The sequence below is a fragment of the Drosophila eugracilis genome, unplaced genomic scaffold (genome assembly GCF_018153835.1).
Source record: "Drosophila eugracilis isolate 14026-0451.02 unplaced genomic scaffold, ASM1815383v1 contig_2088, whole genome shotgun sequence".
NCBI lineage: Eukaryota > Metazoa > Arthropoda > Insecta > Diptera > Drosophilidae > Drosophila > Drosophila eugracilis.
Genome location: NW_024572964.1, coordinates 2,105,213 through 2,124,362, shown reverse-complemented (window position 1 = coordinate 2,124,362; position 19,150 = coordinate 2,105,213). Strand labels below are relative to the sequence as shown.

General features: G+C 44.1%; 2 protein-coding genes across 6 annotated transcripts in view; both read left to right on the top strand.

Moving 5' to 3' along the window:
- The window catches only part of LOC108113606 (titin), an 81,231-nt gene extending 68,581 nt beyond the window's left edge, over positions 1-12,650 (top strand). The window contains exons 16-28 of one of the 5 annotated variants that reach the window (XM_041817926.1): positions 399-5,534; positions 5,752-5,793; positions 5,856-6,107; positions 6,224-7,192; positions 7,277-8,944; positions 9,010-9,151; positions 9,275-10,290; positions 10,377-10,682; positions 10,802-10,822; positions 10,904-11,008; positions 11,072-11,266; positions 11,327-11,629; positions 11,704-12,649. In XM_041817926.1, coding sequence (XP_041673860.1) covers positions 399-5,534; positions 5,752-5,793; positions 5,856-6,107; positions 6,224-7,192; positions 7,277-8,944; positions 9,010-9,151; positions 9,275-10,290; positions 10,377-10,682; positions 10,802-10,822; positions 10,904-11,008; positions 11,072-11,266; positions 11,327-11,629; positions 11,704-11,894 — 10,346 coding nt within the window. In that variant the 3' untranslated portion in view covers positions 11,895-12,649. Of the gene's footprint in view, positions 1-398; positions 5,535-5,751; positions 5,794-5,855; positions 6,108-6,223; positions 7,193-7,276; positions 8,945-9,009; positions 9,152-9,274; positions 10,291-10,376; positions 10,683-10,801; positions 10,823-10,903; positions 11,009-11,071; positions 11,267-11,326; positions 11,630-11,703 lie in introns of all 5 variants that reach the window. The other 4 variants (XM_041817928.1, XM_041817929.1, XM_041817930.1 and 1 more) reach the window with 4 other exon arrangements.
- A 1,484-nt stretch (positions 12,651-14,134) lies between these two features.
- LOC108113643 lies at positions 14,135-15,313 on the top strand. Its single transcript, XM_017224316.2, has 3 exons — positions 14,135-14,411; positions 14,467-14,748; positions 14,803-15,313. The coding sequence occupies exons 1-3, from the start codon at positions 14,244-14,246 to the stop codon at positions 14,824-14,826; spliced, it is 474 nt and encodes a 157-aa protein (XP_017079805.2). The 5' UTR covers positions 14,135-14,243; the 3' UTR covers positions 14,827-15,313.
- Positions 15,314-19,150: the final 3,837 nt, after the last annotated feature.

Genomic DNA, 19,150 nt, shown 5'->3' with positions numbered 1-19,150 from the left:
GAGCCATTTCTATAGCGATTCTAATCTCTTCCAGTTCAACATTAAAGCCTTCCAACACAGTAACTCTATAATAATCTCTTATGCATGAATAACTTTGTTATCATTTAAGTAGTGTAGAAATTCGTTGTCTTTTACCTAACGTACCTAAACATCACGCCATCCCTAACCTAATCCAAACACCGCCTAAATGTTTCTATAATCAAAATATTGTATTTACTCCTTTCTTTTGGTTTTTAAATGTTTTCCTTCAACCGCTCTCTATGTAAATACAGCCTCAAAATATGTCTTCTGTCCAGTTCACCGAAAAGCTTGCTTTGCAAAAGCAATGCACGGTTCCCCGGGGTTGTCTATAGTATTAAGCACCAATGACTTAACCTCTTATGCATTTTTTATAACAGGTGAACTGCCAGAGGTTCAAAAAGATTATCAAATTAACATCATTCACGAGGAGCCCGTCGAGGAAGAGCAGCCCGAAAAGATTTTGGAGGTCCGAGTTATCGACGAAGTCGCCGAAGTTGTGGAATCCCAGCCTATTGTGGAAGAGTTTGAAGAGGAGGAGGAACAACCCATTACAGAAGAAGTTACTGAGGATGTAACTAAGCCAAAGACTAAAAAGAAGAAGGTTGTCAAAAAGAAGACAGATGACCATGATGAAATCATCAGAAAGATGTTGGAACAGGAAATCGAGAAGACCGAACTGGAGAAGTACGAGAAAATTGAGTTCGATGTTCCCAAGAAACTCAAGCCAGAATTTGCCACTCTTGAGCCGATGAAAATCGAGCGCAAGGAACAGAAGCCGACAAAGGTGACTATTGTCGAGGCTGCTGATGTTCCCAAAACGGTGAAGCTTAAGCCTGGTAAGCGTAAGGAGAAACCTGCCGAGGAACAGACTGTTCAACTGCCCAAGTTCCGACTCAAGGCTCGTATGGTCATGGTCGAATACCCTCCGGCTCCGTTAATTCCGAAAATAACTGAAATTGGAGCCATAAAAGATAATGGAGAACTATCTCGTAACATTGAAGAGGCTGAAGAAGTCCTTAAGTTCAAGCCGCAGAAGACTAAGAAAATCAAGAAGATCAAGGATGATTTAGAAAAGGTAGAACTTGAAAAGTACGAGAAATACGTTAGTAGCGAGGAAGAACCTGAGGAAAAGGCCCCTTATAAGAAACCTGAAAAGCCAGCAAAGCCTGAGGAGAAACCAGATGACGTAAAACTCAAGCTGGGCAAGGGCAAGAAGAAGCCAAAGGAGGAAGAACAACCTGAAAATGTTACTCTCAAAAAGATTCCTCAGAAGCCTCAGGAAGCTGTGGAAGAAGTTGAGCTAAAACCGAAACCTAAGGAGGTTGTTGTTGTTGAGGAAACACCAAAGGAGCCCAAGGAAGGAGAGTTTATTGTGCCGCCATTCGAACCTACTGAATTCGATAGTCCTGAATATGTTCCCGAGGAACTTGAGCCAATCGATCATCCAGAGAAGCCTGAGAAACCCAAGAAGCCTTCTAAGACTAAGTATAAGCCTAAAGATAAGTCGAAGCCCGAACCGGAAACCATTATCTCGGAGATAGTACCTGGTGTACCAAAGGAGGAAGAGGAAGTACCCGAACAAGAAGTAAAGTTCCGTATACCCGAGAGAGATGCCCCAGAAGAGACAGACTCAGATATTAAGCTACGCCCTGTACCCCAGACTCCTAAGGCTGAAGAGCCTATCGAGCAAGCTGTGGTGAAACCCAAGGAGGAGCCTCAGCCAGAAGAAATACCAGATAAGCCTGAAGAAGTCGAACCGAAACCGAAGAAATCTAAGCCTAAGAAGGCCCCATCGAAGGAGAAGGAGATCCCTGAAGAGAAGGTTGAAGAATTCGAGGTATCTGTGAAAGAAGAGGAGGCACCAGAAGATAAGCCCGTCGAATCCGAGAAACCAAAGGAAGTTAAGGTTAAACAGAAGAAGACCAAGGAAGCACCTGTATCGGAAGTCACAGTATCTGAGGAAGTACCCAAGCCGGAGGAAGTACCAGAGGAGATTCCTGTTGAGTACAAGATAACAACTACCGTGCTGGAGCCCGAGGAGGCACCAAAGGAACACCAAGTTCGAGTCATTGATTTCGATGAGCGTCATGAAACTACGGAGGAAGTTATTGAAGAGAAGGTGGTAACGCGCAAGAAGAAGCCAAAGCCGCAGCAGCCCGAAGAATTCGAGGTTACCCTAAAGGAACCAAAGGAAGAACAAAAACAACCCGAAGAAGTTTCGGCAGAAATTTCGCTGTCAGCTGAACAACCCGAGCAGAAGCCGGAAGAGTTTGAAATCGAACTTAAACTCTCTGAGCCCACTCCAGAAGAGCCTGTTGAACAGGAAATCGTTGTCAAGGAAAAGACCAAGAAGAAACCCTCTAAAGAAATCAAGGAGGACAAGATCGTGGTGGTGGAGGAAGAAGAAAAGGCCCAACCAATTGAGGAAACAGTTGTCGAGGTTGAAAAGCAGGAAGAAAAGAAGAAGACAAAGAAGCCGAAGACCTATGAGTTCCAAATCACAGAAACCGAAGCGGTGGAAGAAAAGCCAGCCGAAGTGGTTGAGGAAATTCCTGAAGAAGTACCCAAGGTTGAAGAAGAAAAGGTTGTTGAAAAGTTCGATTCCTATGAAATTACTCTAAAGGAAACTGAAGCTGAAAAGGTAGTCGAAGTTGAGGAACAGCCCGAGGAAGAAACTCCTCAGGAAGTTGTCATAAAGAAAAAGCCGAAGAAACCTGAAGAAGTCGAAGCCGAATTCGTAATAACCGAACCTAAGGTTACAGAAGAAACAACTGTGGAAACTGAAATCAAGCAGAAGAAAACTAAAAAGCCCAAGAAAACCGAGGAAGAGGCTCAACTAGAGATAAAGGTAGTCGAAACTGAAGCTCCTGTTCCTGAAGAAGTTGTGATTGAAGCTCCCGAGGTTGTGATTGAAGAGCAGAAGGAAGTTGTTGTTGAAGAAAAGCCCGAAGAATTTAAAATTCGCGTCTCTGAAACTGAAGCTAAGCCTGAAGAACCAAGCGAGGCCCAATTTACAGTGAAAAAACGCAAGCCTTCTGTCACTTTCGCCGACGAACCTGCAACAGAAATCATTCTTAAGGAGAGCAAGCCCATTGAAGAAGTTACCGAGGAAGCTCAAATCAAGACCAAGAAACCCAAAAAGAAGGTAAAGGATGTGGAAGCTGAGGAATTGAAGATCCAGATCACTGAGGAGATTCCACAGGAAGTCCCTATAGTTGAGGAAGTCGAAGAAGAGGAGGTAATCACAGAAGTCAAGGAAGAGGTGCCGGTGGTGGAAGAAAAGACATACAAAATTGGCATTAAAGAGACTCAGCCAGAGAAACCTGTAGAAAAGGTTGTCGAGGAAGAGCCGGTGGTAACTGAGCCAATTGTGGAAGAGCCGCAACCCGAAGTCTTCGAAGAACACAAGGTTAGAGTCATTGAGGAAACTCCTCGAGAATTAGTCGAGGAAGTCATCGAGGAGGAGGTGAGGGTCATTCGCAAGAAGAAGCCTAAGCCAGAAGTCAAGGAGGAACCAGAGGCGGAAGTTACTGTTTCTGCTCCGAAGCCTGTCGATGAAGTGGAAGCTACGACTAGTATTGCTATTGTCCCCGAACAGCCAACCGAGGAGGAGGCCGCTGATCTCAAGATAACAATCACTGAAGAAGTGGCACCATCTCCAGAACTTGTCCAAGAAATTGAAGAAATTGAAATCATAGAGGAACCACAGGCTCCAGAAGAAAAACCTGATGACTTCAGTTTCGTAGTTAAGGAATCCGAAAAAGAGCGCACAGTAGAAGAGCTGCCTGAGGAACAGTTCACCATCCAGAAGAAGAAAAAGAAGGCTCCAGTTGCCGAGGTTGTCGAAGAACCCGAAGCTGAATTCTCGATTAAGCCGAAGCAGCCTGTACAAGAAGTTTCTGAGGAAGCCAAGATTAAGAAGAAGTCTAAGAAACCAGTGAAGGAAGAGGAAGCAGCTGCCGAGCTTAAAGTTACTCTGACTGAGGAAGTTCCCGCAGAACCAGAAGTCCAAATTATTGAGGAAATCGAAGAAGTCGTCGAAGAAAAGCCAACTGAGTATACGATTGGCGTTAAGGAAACTCAGCCAGAAGCTCCTGAGGAGCAGGAAGTAACCTTACCCAAGAAGAAGCCAGAGCCTGCTTCAGTGGTTGAAGAGCCAGAGGCCGAAGTTACTTTGAAGCCGAAGCCAAAGGTTGAAGAAGTTCAGGAAGAAGCCAAGATCGTGAAGAAGAAACCAAAGAAGCCTGTCGAGGAAGTACAAGCCGAAGAGCTAACAGTCAAGGTGGAAGAAGAAATAATTCCTGAGCCGATAGTGGAGGAAGAGGTGATTGAAGAAGTCCAGTTTGAAAAGCGATCAGAAAAGCCTGAGCCGGAGGACATTGTCGATGCTGCGGTTGTGAAACTCAAGAAACCGGAGCCCGTAGAGGCAGAAGAAGTGGTGGCCGAAGTCACTCTGAAGCCGAAGGCGCCGAAGGAAGTTACAGAAGAAGAATTCTCTGTTGATGTAAAGCTTCCGAAGGAAAAGAAGGTTACCGAGGAAACTTCTGACCAAACTGTACAGCTCAAGAAAAAGAAAAAGCCACAGAAGGCTGCTGAGGAGGCTGCTGACGAGCTTGTGCTAAAGCAGACTGTTGTTGAAGAAAGGCCAGTCGAAATTGAAGAAGAAGAGATCGTTGAAGAAGCAGTCGTCATTCGCAAGAAGCCGAAGAAGCCCTTCGAGCCAACGGTTGAAGATCTCGAAGAAACAGAGTTCAGTCTATCCTTTAAAAAGCCTCACACTATTAATGAGGGCGTTGAGGAGGCCGCAACTGTTCTGAAGAAACGGCCAGTAAAACCGACAACTGTGGATGAAGCTGCTGCTGAACTTTCTATCCAGCGCCTAGAAGAGGAATACGAAGAGGGTGACGACGTTGAAGAGTTCGTCGTTAGTCAGCGAAGAAAGCCTAAGCCTCTGCAGATCACAGACGAGGGTGAGGAGGCCTACACGGTGAAAAAACTGAAGCACCGTAAGAAGGTAGACATTCCCGAATACGCTGACGTTGAAAACGTGACATTCCGTGCCAAATCAACCAAGACCAAAGAAGACATCGACCAGGAATTCAACATTGCCCTGGATTCGTATGCCGAGGAGGAGATATCCATGTCCGGAAAAGTAAAGCTTAAGAAACCCGTCAAGAAGACCTTCTCTGAAGCAGCCGATGAGGCCAAGATCAAGATCATGCAAGACTACGATGATGGTGAAGAGGCCATTGTCGAAATTCGCGACGATGAGGACACTATCGATGAAGTCGATGAACCCGAAGAATACTTTATTGAGGAACTACCGCCAGATGAAGTGGACTTCAAGCTGAAGCCAAAGAAACAGCCCAAGCCAGCCTACTCCATTCAGGATGAGGAGGAAGAACAGTTCCTGATTGGTATCAGACATCCTAAACGCGATTCGGTAACCTACGATGAGGACTCCCTCACCTTCAAGAAGAAACGTAAAGTTATTCAACAACTTTTCAACGAAGGTAAGTTGGTTTTGCCACCGACAACGGTAATCTTTATAAAACTCAAAATGCTTTATTTTTACATAAATAAATATCAGCTTATATGATATCAGAGTGGCAAGGTAAAAATACCCAACTTGAATGTCGGTTGCTAACGCTTAACCATTCATTGTTCACAACTCAAAAATAATGAAAACAATTTCGAGAAAATATATTAAAAATGTTACGTTTTTCGCAGATGGAGCTTCCCTCAATATTACCAGAGAAATGGATGTTGAAGGTAAGTAAACATTAATTTAAAAAAATAATAAAAATATAAAAACTCTTCTTTATACATTTTAGAATCCGAAAATGCGAATGTTATGTATTCCATCTGCAACTACATTGCCGACAACGATGAGGCCATAAACCTTGTCGAGGGTGAGAAGGTAACAGTGGTTGGACGCCACAGCTCTGAGTGGTGGTATGTCAAGAAGAGCATTACGGAGGAGGAAGGCTGGGTTCCAGCTCAATATCTGATGGAGCCCGAGGAATATGCGCAGTACGTGCAGAACAAATTGCACGAGAAAATCGACAAGCTGCCTGTGTTTGAACGTAAGCAATAACTTTAAAAATTTTGTATATTTGTAATCTAACAATTATTTGTAACCGTCCACGTTTCGTTATTTACCAATTATTTGATGTTTTTGTTGTGATTGTGAACTGTTAAGGTCCTGGACCGGAAGACAAACCCATTGCCCCGAGATTTATTGAGAAACTTCAGCCGATTCATACTCCTGATGGCTACACGGTACAGTTCGAATGCAAGGTGGAAGGCAACCCACGACCACAGATTGCCTGGTTCCGTGAAACTGCTATTATTAAGCCCTCACAGGACTTCCAAATGTTCTATGATGATGACAATGTGGCTACTTTGATCATTCGCGAGGTGTTCCCCGAGGACGCCGGCCAGTTCACAGTTGTGGCCAAGAACGCTGCCGGATTCACATCCAGCACGACGGAACTGATTGTGGAGAGTCCACTGTCCGATCACGGCTCCGATGCCACAGCCCTATCACGTCGCAGCATGTCCCGTGAATCGTCGCTGGCTGACATTTTGGAGGGCATTCCACCGACATTCTCCAAAAAACCAAAGGCTCAGTATGTTGACGAGAATACGAATGTGATTCTCGAGTGCAGACTGGTGGCCGTACCAGAACCGGATATTGTCTGGACCTTCAATGGCGAGGATATTGACGAGGAGGAGATCAAGAACGTTCGCATCGTTACCGAATCGGACATGCACATGTACTGCAGTGTGGTGCACATCACCAAGGTGAAGAAATCACAGGAAGGCACCTACGAGGTAATTGCCACCAATCGTGAGGGCGAGGCACGCCTGCCCATCACTCTGAAGGTGCGAACAGCCGATAAGGAAGCCCCGCAAATCCTGGAGCCCTTGCGCAACATGGTCATCCGCGAAGGCGAAAGTGTGGTGCTTTCCACCCAGATTGTGGGCAATCCACCTCCTAAGGTAACCTGGTTCAAGGATGGCAAGCCCGTTAAGAATGCCAAGTCCGACAAGGATTTGCATACGCTTACACTGATCACACCTAAAAAGTCTGAGAAGGGTGAATACACGGTCAAGGCCGTCAATCCATTGGGCAGTGTAGAGACCACTGCAAATCTAACAATCGAAGGTAGGTTATTTGTTTTCTGTTTTTGTTTAAAATAATTTGTATATTCAACAACTACTAATAATAATATAAATTTTCTACATTTAGAGCCCACAAGCGGCAATGCGGAGCCACCACTCTTCGTGGAACGCTTTGAGGAGCAGAATGTTCCACAGAAGGGCGAGATCCACTTGCCTGCCAAGGTTTCCGGAAATCCGGTGCCAGAGGTTCAATGGTTGTTCAACAACGCTCCATTGTTCCCCAGCGAGCGCATTCAGCAGGTTTATGATGGCGAGAACATCGAGCTCATCATCAAGGATGCCAATCCAGAAACCGATTCGGGTGACTACAAGTGTATTGCCAGTAACCCTGTGGGCAAAACGTCGCATGGTGCCCGTGTAATTGTGGAGGTTGATGAAGTTACCTTCACTAAGAAACTTAAGAAGACCATCACCATCGAAGAGGTACAATCTCTTACACTGGAGTGCGAGACCTCTCACGTGGTCTCCACCAAATGGTTCTTCAATGGCAAGGAACTCAGCGGCATGGATCATCGTGTTGTGGTTGAAGACGGAAAAACTCATAAGTTGGTAATCAGAAATACGAACCTACGTGACTCAGGATCCTATACATGCAAGGTTAAAAAGCAAGAAACTCAATCGACTGTCGAGGTTCTGCAGCGTAAGCCTGACTTTATCAAGGTCTTGGAGGATTACGAAGTAACCGAGAAGGATACTGCCATTTTGGACGTCGAACTTACGACCGAGTCCACCGAAGTTACCTGGTTTAAGGACGGTGAGAAGATTACCCCAGAAAATAAGAGCGTCGAGTTCATTAAGGATGGCAAGGCACGTCGTCTCGTTATCCGCAATACCACCATCCACGATGAGGGTACGTACACGTGCAAGATTGAGGGACAGGAGTGCAGTTGTGAACTGGTTGTCATCGAGCTGCCTCCGGAGATCGTTGAGCCGCTGAAGGACATTTCGGTGACAAAGGGTGAGAACGCCGTTTTCGAGGTTGAACTTAGCAAGGGAGATGCCTTGGTCAAATGGTTCAAGAACGGCAAGGAGATTGTGTTCAATGAACGTATTCAGTTGTCCATCGATGGCAAGAAGCAATCTTTGCGTATTGTTAAGGCCAAGCCAGAAGATGCAGGTGAATACTCCGTCCAGGTGGGTGATCATACATCCAAGGGCAAGCTGACTGTAGAAGAACCACTTGTGGACTTTGTCATCCGGTTGCCGGATGTTACATTGGCTACCAAGACTACGGATGCCGAGTTTACAGTGCAGCTATCGCAGCCCGATGTTGAGGTTACCTGGTGCAAGAAGGGCAAGCCAATCAAGCCTAACAAGAAACATGAGGTCTTCGTCGAGGGAACTGTTCGACGACTGGTCATCCACGATGCCAGCGATGAAGATGCTGGTGAGATCAGCTGTGTGGCCGAGAACGTCACTAGCAGCACTAAGCTGTGCGTCGAGGAGCTCAAGCTGCCACCCGTCATTACATCTGACAAGGATCAAACCATCAAGGTTAAGGAGAACGACGATGCCACCTTCACTGTCAAGTACACGGGCGTACCAACGCCCGAGGCTGTTTGGACCATGCGCAAGGTTGTCATACCCAAGTCAAAGCGGACAATCCCGGCCATCGATGAGCAGTCAGCCACGCTAACTATCAAAAAGGTTGTCGACGATGACGAGGGCGAGTACACCGTTAAGCTCGTTAACCCGGTGGGCGAGGCGGAGGCCAGCCTACATTTAGTCATTATGCGTAAGTAGCCCAGCTTATATGCAAGTTAATTGGTGCGGAACTGAGAACCCTAATCAAATTCTTAGGCAAGCCAACGGCACCTGGCACTCCCCAACCCTTGGAGATAATGCACGACTCCATTACGCTCTACTGGAAGGCGCCAGAGGACGATGGCAAGTCGGAAATTATCGAGTACATTCTGGAGTATCACGATGTTAAGGAAGAAAAGTAAGTTCTAAGCAATGTTTTCAAAATTTAATTCTTGCACTTAACAAATGTAACCTAGAAATGTAAAATAAGCCAAAAATTGAGGTGTGCAAGTACTAAATATGTAATATTCTTCCACTTTAGATGGACTGAAATTAGAAAGATCAAGGACACTACGTATACCATAAGTAAGCTGAAAATCGATACGGAGTATGTGTTCCGTTCGATAGCAGTTAACGAAGTTGGACCATCGCCGCCCTCGCCTCTATCGCCACCCATTCGACTGGTCCCCAAGGTTGAGACCGAGGCACCCAGCGTACGGGAACCACTGCAGGATGTGGTCAGCGAACTGGAAAAGGAGGTGACGCTGTCCTGCGTGTTCGGCGGCATTCCAGAGCCAAAGGTGACGTGGAAGAAGAACGGCCAGGTGTTTGAGTCGAGCAGCATTCGCTACGAGAACCGCGTGGCCAAGTACACAATTGAAAAGACAACCATTGAGACTGAAGCCACCTACACGTGCGTGGCAACCAATGAGAAGGGCTCCGTGGAGACCTCGTGCCGCCTGAAGCTGCAGCAGAAGCCCATCCTCGAGGTGGAGGACAAGTATTTAACCCAGAAACTGCGCACGGGCAGCACTCTCATCATTCCAGCGACGGTCAGCGGCTATCCACAGCCTACTGTGACCTGGCACAAGGAGCAGGTCGAGCAGAAGACCACGAAAACGGTCACCATTGAGACCACAGAGACTACTTCAACCTACACCGTTAAGAAGGTGACCCGCGAACAAGCCGGAAAGTACAACGTGACGGCCACCAACGAATCCGGCTCTACGTACGTTGAATGCACGGTTCAGGTGATCGATAAGCCCAGCAGGCCTCAGTCTCTGGAGATCAAGGACATTAAGAAGGACTCGATCACCCTGGAGTGGACGCCTCCAATTGATGACGGTGGTCTGGAGATTAACAAGTACACATTGGAGAAGTGCGATGTCCAAAACAATGTTTGGATGAAGGTCTCCGACTTTGACAAAGACATTAAATCGTATGCAGTTCAAAAACTATCCATGAATGCGCAATACATGTTCCGTGTGGTGGCCGCTAATCCCATTGGCGAGTCTGAGCCAACGGAAAGTGATCCCGTAACTATAACTAAGAAGTTCGGTGAGTTTATCTTAAAGTATAAATAGATATTAATTAAAGAACATTAAGAAAATATTCCATTAAATAAATTCCTTATAAATTTGCAGAAAAACCATCGCCACCACGTGGTCCTACCACTGTGTCTGGCATGAACGATACTTCCTTCAACTTGGCATGGGAGCCATCCGAAACCGATGGCGGCTCAAAGATCATTGAGTACATTGTGGAGATAAGGGAAGAGACTGAAACTATATACCGATCGGTGGGTGTATCTCTAGGCACTGTCACCAACATCCATGTCGAGAAGGTGGTCAGAAACAAGGGCTATCTGTTCCGCATCTATGCGAGAAACGAGGTTGGCACCAGCGAGGCGTTCGAGACCACGGAGAAGATTGTCGTGGGACGCAAGATAAGTAAGTTTCCGCGCCAATTTTCATTTTATCACAGTTGCTTATTCCTTTTGCCAATTGCTTTATTTTAAAACGCCACTAATGCTTAAACCTGCGATATTCTAACCCCAAAATGTCAACAGCTAAAGATAATGAAGTGCTAGGTACGTAAGAGTAATAGAAAAACATATTTAAATGTTTGCAATGTTCGAATTCTAATGGTATTTTGTGTGTTTAATATACAGCGCCGCCATCGCCACCTCAGAACTTGAGGGCGCCGGATGTCACCAGCCGAAGTGTTACTTTGGATTGGGAGGTGCCAGCCCGCAATGGTGGATCAGAAATCACGGGTAAGCCAGACCACGTTTTAAAATATATTGAAGATCCCAGCTGACCCTTAACTTTCCCTACAGGTTATTGTGTGGAGAAACGCTCCTCAACATCTACAACCTGGACTAAGGTCATTACACTGGATGCTCACCAGCTGCACTACACGATTGACAATCTGAAGGAGAAGTGCGAGTACTGGTTCCGTGTGTCTTCGGAGAATGAGGTTGGACTAGGTGCACCAGCCGTCACCGAGAGCATATCGCTCAAGACACATGCCAGTAAGTCCAAATGGTTAGACCCTCTATGTAAATCCTCTACTAATATCGGTTTTAATTTAGCCGTACCCTCACCACCGACCGCTCCACTGGAGGCGCGCGTTCTTGCCGCCAATGCCCACATATTCGAATGGGGTATACCCGAGTCAGATGGAGGTGCGCCTCTGCTCGGCTACCACATTGCTATACGGGACATGAAGAAGACCATGTGGATCGAGGTGGGTCGTGTGCCAGCTGGCGTTCAGAAATTCCAGATTAGAGATCTGCAGGAGAACCACGAATACATGATTCGCATATTCGCGAAGAACGAGATTGGTCTGAGTGAACCTCTGGAATCGGAGGAGCCCTACAAGGTCATGACTGCTGGTGAGTTTCAATTTTTGCTTATTTTCTCAAAATTTCCCAAAAACTTATACAATTTTCATTTTTATTCAATCCAGGTCATGAAAGCCTGCCGGACGAGCCGCGCACGGAGATGAGTTCGTGCAACACCTCCTCGTGGCTGCGTGACCACAACATGGATGCGGATATCCATTCGTATGCCCGCGGCAGGCTGCTACAACGCGACGAGTACTTCTTCCGGCTGTGGGCGGAAATACCCAAGAGCAAAAAGAAGAAGAGCTCCAAATAGTCGGTGAACGACAACGAAATAAGAAACACTTTAGTCATAGATTAAGCATATTTCAATTGTATTTTATATAACAAAAGGCAAGGGGGAAAACCCCTTTGATTTTCTAGCTTTTTTGTACTTTAGTAGAGATGACGATATGTAAGGATGGTGTAATGTTAATTGCATCCCATTGTTAGCGATGCCCACGTCCCCCGGTCAAAGAGTGCGAGCGAAGAATAAACTTGATGCTCGGGCGCGTGGGCGTGGCTCAATGCTACGGATGGCCATTACATCATCCCATTAATGGACATAATTTTAAATTTTTCATTTGCATAGAGTTCCTTTTTGGTTTTATTGTTTTACTTTTCGCCTTATTTTTGTAAGCTGTGATAAATCTATCAAAATCGAAAGCGTCAAACGAAGCAACTAAAAATGAAACAGAATAAAAATGCCACCAAGCGGCGATCCATCGGCATCGGGCAACGGGAGCCAACGAGCCGCAGCCCTCCAACACCCAATGCCATCCCAATCCCAGCCAGCGTAACTCAATATCCTCTAGGGAGACAAAACAACAAATGGTGCAATTCGATATGAGTTATTTCTGGGGAGTGTGTTGCGAGTCGCTGGCTGCCGTTGCCTTTGTCCTGGATTCGCCCTGGTTGAAATTTATGGCATAGGAATATGAGGGAGTTCATACTCGTGTGTCTTTAAAGTTACCAAAGCTAAATAAATAAATTAAATAAAAAATAACAATGCATTTTTACTGAGCTACGATTCTGTCGTTAAAATAAATACAGTATTTTGGCTCTATTGAGGAGAATTTGTAATTTAAACAGCAATATTTTAATATTAATTAAGACGAATTACCCAGCTTAAGATTTTCCGACGAACAGTGGCCTTTAATCAACCGAGGCCCTTAAACAATGTCCAAAGTTATCAAAGCCAAATAAATAAACAAAAATGAATTAAAGATGAATTTTCAATAGAATACGGCTTCAAGTGGTTTCTGGTTTGGCGGAAGCTCTTTGGCTTCATTTGAAATCCACTAATTAATTCATTCGATTTCGCCCGCTCAACTCTGCATAACTTCGGGGAAAACTTTTCTCCGTTGAGCTATTTCTGAATTGTAAAACTTAAAGCCCGGGTCCGGACGGAAAAACAAAAGCCGAAGTGCTCTAGTCCACATGCGTGTGTCCAGGCGGTGGAAACTTATCTGGTGACATGGCAAATGCTGCATAAACTTTCTAGCAGAGAATTGTGTGCGAATTTAATTAAAGTTTTTGCGGTTGCCACTAATCAAAAGATATTATCTCTTCGGAGGAGCTGAGATGTAACTCCCTGGGCGGCTAGACATAGTAATTTGAGGCAACTTTTTGGCCAAGAGTCTATCTGTGAGAGCTGGCAGAGAGATGTGCAGAAAAGCCCATAAAGCTAAAGCATATTTCCGGCACTTCAAATTGCAGAAGCAAACAAAGCAGCCAAACAGAGTCTTTTTAGCCTGTTATTCAGTTATTGATACACTAAACGATCGGGAACAGCAGAGCAGGAGGAGGAGCTGCTCGAAAACGGAAATTTCATTTACTTGTTTGCTTTTTTCCTCTCTGGCCCTCCCATCAACATGGTCCTTCAGTCAATTTTTCTTTACGTTGTTATTGTGCAAAATTGAAAGCTGCTAAGCTGCTTTCGACGCTTTAAAGGCGCCTTCTTGAAGAATTTTGCAACATTTCCAGCGCACAAGGAGATACTTCTGCTTGTGCGACCCCATTAGTTATGGTTTATTAAGGTGAAGACGAGTCGGAAAGCTCTCTGCCGTAGTAACACAATTGTAAACTTGTAATAGAATTTGGCAAGTTCTGTTGAATGCATATAAAAACAAATTACACATCAACTTTATGGTGTGCACGTAGAAAATTGGGGCCCATTCTGGTTTTTCTTTTCCTATTTTTCCCTCATGACTTTCTTCGTTTCGTTCTTGTTGGGCATGTCAAGGCTCGTCAAACGTGATGGCCTACGAATAAAAACAAAATCCAAAGACATAAGAAAAGACTGTAGAAAGTTTGCTTAATTACTTCTCAAAATAATAAAGTCGACTGGGAAAGGAAAAGAGAAATGTTTTTGTTTCCCAGCAAATTTAATTATCAACTTGTAAGCTACGTAATCATGTAATGAAATATCATCTGAAAAAGTAAAAAAAAGACCGGCAGGCTTTGATAATATTATCAGTATTTTAAGGAACGTAAGTTCAGTAATGACTTGTAACACAGTTAAACCAAAATTTGTAATATTTTCTATATCTTTTGTAAAGACATTGTCTATTGACAAAATTTATAGTACCGGCCTTTTTGTATACAGATATAGTTAATCAATCCTATGGGAGCCACGTTTCTCAATCCCTACTCTCAGTGGGAGACCTCGGCTCTTAAGAAGTTCTTAAGGTGTTTCCAGAAGACTCATGCCCACTTGGACAGCGCGGAGGCTCAGCGGCTCGGGGAAAGTGCATGGGGGAAGCTTTCACTCCTCCAAAAAAAACATTTTGAAGTGGGTGATACGATTATCCTTCCAAAACATATTCTTCAAATAACTCACTGTGCAGGTAAAATCTAGTCAACCTCCGAAAAAATCAGCCATCAAACGAAGGAAACCGACGACCAAACAGAAGAGAGCCGTTTACAGTTTGCGAAATCAAGCCAAGAAGAAAACGTCATTCAAGGCCACAAAACGTATTTCGAGCCCTGTGATAGGTTCCGCCTTCATGTCCTTTCTGCGTGAATACCAAAAGATGAACGACGGCTTAGACATGAGGAAAAGGCTAAAACGTGGTGCTAGGCAATGGTCGAAACTCACGAAGGAAGAGCAAAAGAATTACAGACCCATCGTAAGGGTGTTCTAACCTAAAACTTAAACATTTTTAACCATATTCTTTTTAAAGTTTAAGAGAGTGAGAAGAAAGTAGAAGCAGCAAGGCCTTTAAATCCATGGAACTTGATTAATTGACCACAACACGGCTTAATAAGCAATATAAACTGCGACTCATTTATAAATGCTGTACATATTTGTTGATAATTATGAAGAACAAGTGAAGGAGCATTTAAATATGATCTCAAATGCAGTTAAAATAATCAGTGTTTTAATTTAGAATCATTATTACATGATGTCCTATTAAAGCCAAGAATGTCCGTCGCCCGAACTATGCTGTTAAATGTAACAAAGACGATGCCATAAAATGTTAATTACAGTGCATGTTTATTATGCCATGGCTATAGCCTCCAATGAGTCGCTTGGCCAGACATTAGCCCAGTAAAAGTATCCACACTCATTTACGATGCGCAACACGGTCCAGTCCCCAAACAGCCAGGCCGAAGCTTCTGTATATTTGTGTAATTGGCCAGGCCAAGGAGTTGGCAGCAATAAAGCCAGACATACTGACCCGGCCCATACATGCCACAAAATGCAGCGTCATAAAAGATATCAAATAAAATAAAAAACAGACAACTTCCGGTGCGGCTGTCCAGTGGCAGCATCAACCGATTTCCGTTGAGTAAAGCGAGCAAACATTTAAGGGAAACATGCCATAAACGGCAGAGAATTACTGGGCCCAGAGGAATGCCTCTCGAAACGAACTAAAATTCAAAGTGGATCTACACGACCATTAAGAATTCAGCTGGCGAATTTTAACGATTTAAATAACAATACAATTTGAGCTTTCTTTTTCGTCCAACTATTTGCCAACGTTCGAGGAGAATCAATATGCCCGACTTTGCTGCAGGCTCCCAGCAGAGCAGCATATTGTAAATATAAAATATTTATTGCCAGATTGCACACGCATCCCGCAACAGCAGTTGGTTTTATTCACCAGCACCTTCCTGCACGGAAAAGAAATGGCTGGGAAATCAATTTAAAAATGTATAAGAAGTGAAGAAACACTTTAAATCTCACTTAAAAGATCATTTAAGATTCTCTTTGACTTTAACATAATGATTTACAATGTTTATTAGTTATTTTCCCATTCCTTTAAAAAGAAACACAATCTTAAGGACACTAAAAGAGCCGTAGAGTGCAAAAACTTCTTTCTGTGCACCTGATTCTTTTCACAAGCAGATATGCAGCATACCCTGTCCATTCAGGCGCTTCCTTCCCATTGAATTCATACCATTGAAAGCATCCGCAGCGAGTACATGGCAATTTTTCCTTCTCGTCCTATTTTCCTCTTTTTTTCCTTACATGCATTTACAACCTTTGGTGGCCACACTTTGAGGCAATTCATAACATTCAGCAGAAAACCAATTTAAAATTTAATAGAGACGTTTCTGTACAAATTAACAGCAAATTTCATTGCACTCTTCTCTTCCTCTCTCCCGCTGCCATTTAAAAATCAAGAGTGCTGAAAATTAAATTTCACAAACTGTTTTCATATGTAGGTGAAGGAGGAGCTGGGCTGCCATGTAAAGACTTTTAGTGGCTTCCGCCATGGCAGTCGGGCAAGCAGCCCAAAAACTAATGAAAGTTCCTTCCTCTTTGACCCCCTGGCCACCTACCAAATGTATTTCCTTCACACATCTGATGACATCGTGTGCTAAGCACACACACTCTAACATACACCATACCCACCCAGACGTCCGTATGACTTTTTGGAGGCGAAGTAATTAAAGTCAATTGCCATTCTGCCAAAATGCGCTCAACATGGCGTATACGTAATACGATTGGGGTATGGCTCTTCCCCACATTTTCCTGTGTCAACAGCATTAGCTTCGTTGACTTTCCAGCTATTAGCAAACACCACAAACTGCGTCATAATTTATTAGAAAACAGTCTGTCAAAATTTAAGTTGGCAAAATGTTATGGCTTGAGGGCGCAAATCGCTGGAAATCATAAGCTTTATTCGTAATTTTGATTTTATACTTTTGTGCTGCGTTCAACATTTTTGTTTTACATCCGCCAATCTAGGTGCTATCCCAAATAAAGTCGAATGTTTTATGACTCTGTAATGCCGTCGTAAAAGTTCGGCTTGTGGCCAAAAACGAAAAACCGAAAGCCATTTGCATTTATCCGCAAACAACTTTGTTATGCTGTTGTCCTGGAGTTTGCTTGATTAGCTCATTATAGAGTGTTTTGACATTTACGAGCATATTTTTTGGTGAGCAGAGATTATGTCTGGACACACTTTTGAATATAAATCAACTACTGGTGAGAGATGTGCTCTGTCAAAGCGATAAGCTATTTATGGAGAGCTCGTAAACTATTTGACCTTATTTGGGTTTAACACACAACAATATTGGGAAATCTAGGAATAAGAATTAACTTTTATATACATATATCAAAAGTTTACAAAGTATATAATTTTCAAGAGATTGTCACTTTGTTTTAAATTGATATTTCTTATTCCAAAAGCGAATTCGAATTCCCGAAAATATAAATATTTTATTCTTTCTTTCTTTATTCCCATATTAATTACAGTTTCTCGCATTTTTTATTGGTAATTATTTTCCATAACTCACGAAAAAAAACTCAACGAATGAAGTTAAATATTTCTTTTTTACGACCGCAAGAATATTCCATGCAAATGCCGCAAAGTTTCCGCATCAGCTGCCATTGATATATACTTTTTATCGCAGTAATTTTTCCGCGCTTTCAACTCCGTCATCAGTCAGATGTTCCGGCCACGGTGACTTAATTTCGCTGTAAGTTCCATTGGCCTTTGCATAAATGCATTTTGATGCAGTTGGTGGCACACGAGGGACGCTAAACAGATTTGCACCTTGCATATATAAAGTCAAATTTACAAGTTCGCAACGAAAATTGCAACGCAAAGTATGCAAATGACAATGGTGCCCTGTGAAAATGTTTCTGCCGAATGAGGGTCATGGCAAGCCAGAAAAAATTCCTGAAATTTTTGGTCTTGCCCAGCTACCATCTGGCAGGCAGCAGCTGAAAATGAAGTTGTTTTCGGAAAAGGGATGGGAAAAGCCGGTAAGGAGATGAGGTTGTGGTTTGGTGGTTGGTGGGTGGTGGGCTGTGTGACTTAATGTGGATACGTGTTGGGCATTGCCAAAGATAAGTAAACGGCGAACTTAGTTTTGCCTTCCAGCTGCACAAGTGCACTGGTAATGTTTCTGTTTACGTGCTCAGCTCAGCTGCTTAAAATGCACTCCTCGGCATCGGCATTGGCATCGGCATGGGCATACGCTGCGTATGCGTGTTGTCGTTCTCAGAGTGGCAATCGAATGTTCTAATGTTTTGCAGCACATTAAATTGCCAATATGGCTTTATTGTTCTCAGATCCCCCATCTTGTCTCTCCCACCCTCTGTTCCACTGCCACTGGCAGCGATTTATGCTGTCACATTTAGTGGGTGAGTTCGGCAGAGGCCGGGGCAAGGAGCAAGTGTGAGCGGCGCCTGTGGGGCCATAACAACTCTACTCACAGTCAAACACACAGGAACGCAATAGTGCTGGCAAAGCAGAATCTGGCTGGCATTCGACATCTCATTTTGATTTGACTATTTTACTGCAACTATTTCTATAGTCAGCCCATAACTATGTCTTAATTTCCTTCTAAGCTGGCTAAGATAAAACTAAATAAGTTTCAATCTATTCAGGGTTAAAGACATAAAGTCCAGAAACTATCATGATTTAAGAAAATCAAACCATTTAAAATCAGCTAGTTTCGACAGCACTGCCTGTCGGGCCCACACAGCCATTGCCAGTCACATCGAAGCGTGTGACTCGACTGGAGTCGCTGCGTCTGCTCCAGGCTTCCATTGGCAAGACATAAAACGTGGCACTCGATGATGCCTATGGGCGACTTCGCACATCGCTTTCAACGTATATATATACTCGTACATATATAGACATAGTGGCGGTTGGTTGCCTGCGAGCATTGCCATCCTGGCCTAAACATCACTTCACAACTGCCAAGCCGAGCACATCCGGTTTCCGTTAGTTGTACAAGCTCGCCCCGCCCAGTGCCACGCCCCCCCGACTGCAGCACCTGTCTGTCAGTCGGGCTGATGTTACTTCAGGTAATATCATTTAGCCTTGTCCTGGGCGCACACGAATATGTTGGAAAAATATTATCTCGTTACAATGTTAAAAAGTATGAGGTAGAGTGTAAGGTGGACTCTTTGGTGGCTGGCTTCTTGTTTGCCCCCTTTTTTAGCATTTTTAGTTCGCCACCATTTCGCTCCTCGCCTAGTTTGCCTTTGGCTTATGAGCGGAAGTACGTGTCGCTCGTCTCAAAAGAAGCCACGATGGGGCCAAAGAGGAAAATATAGAAAAAAAT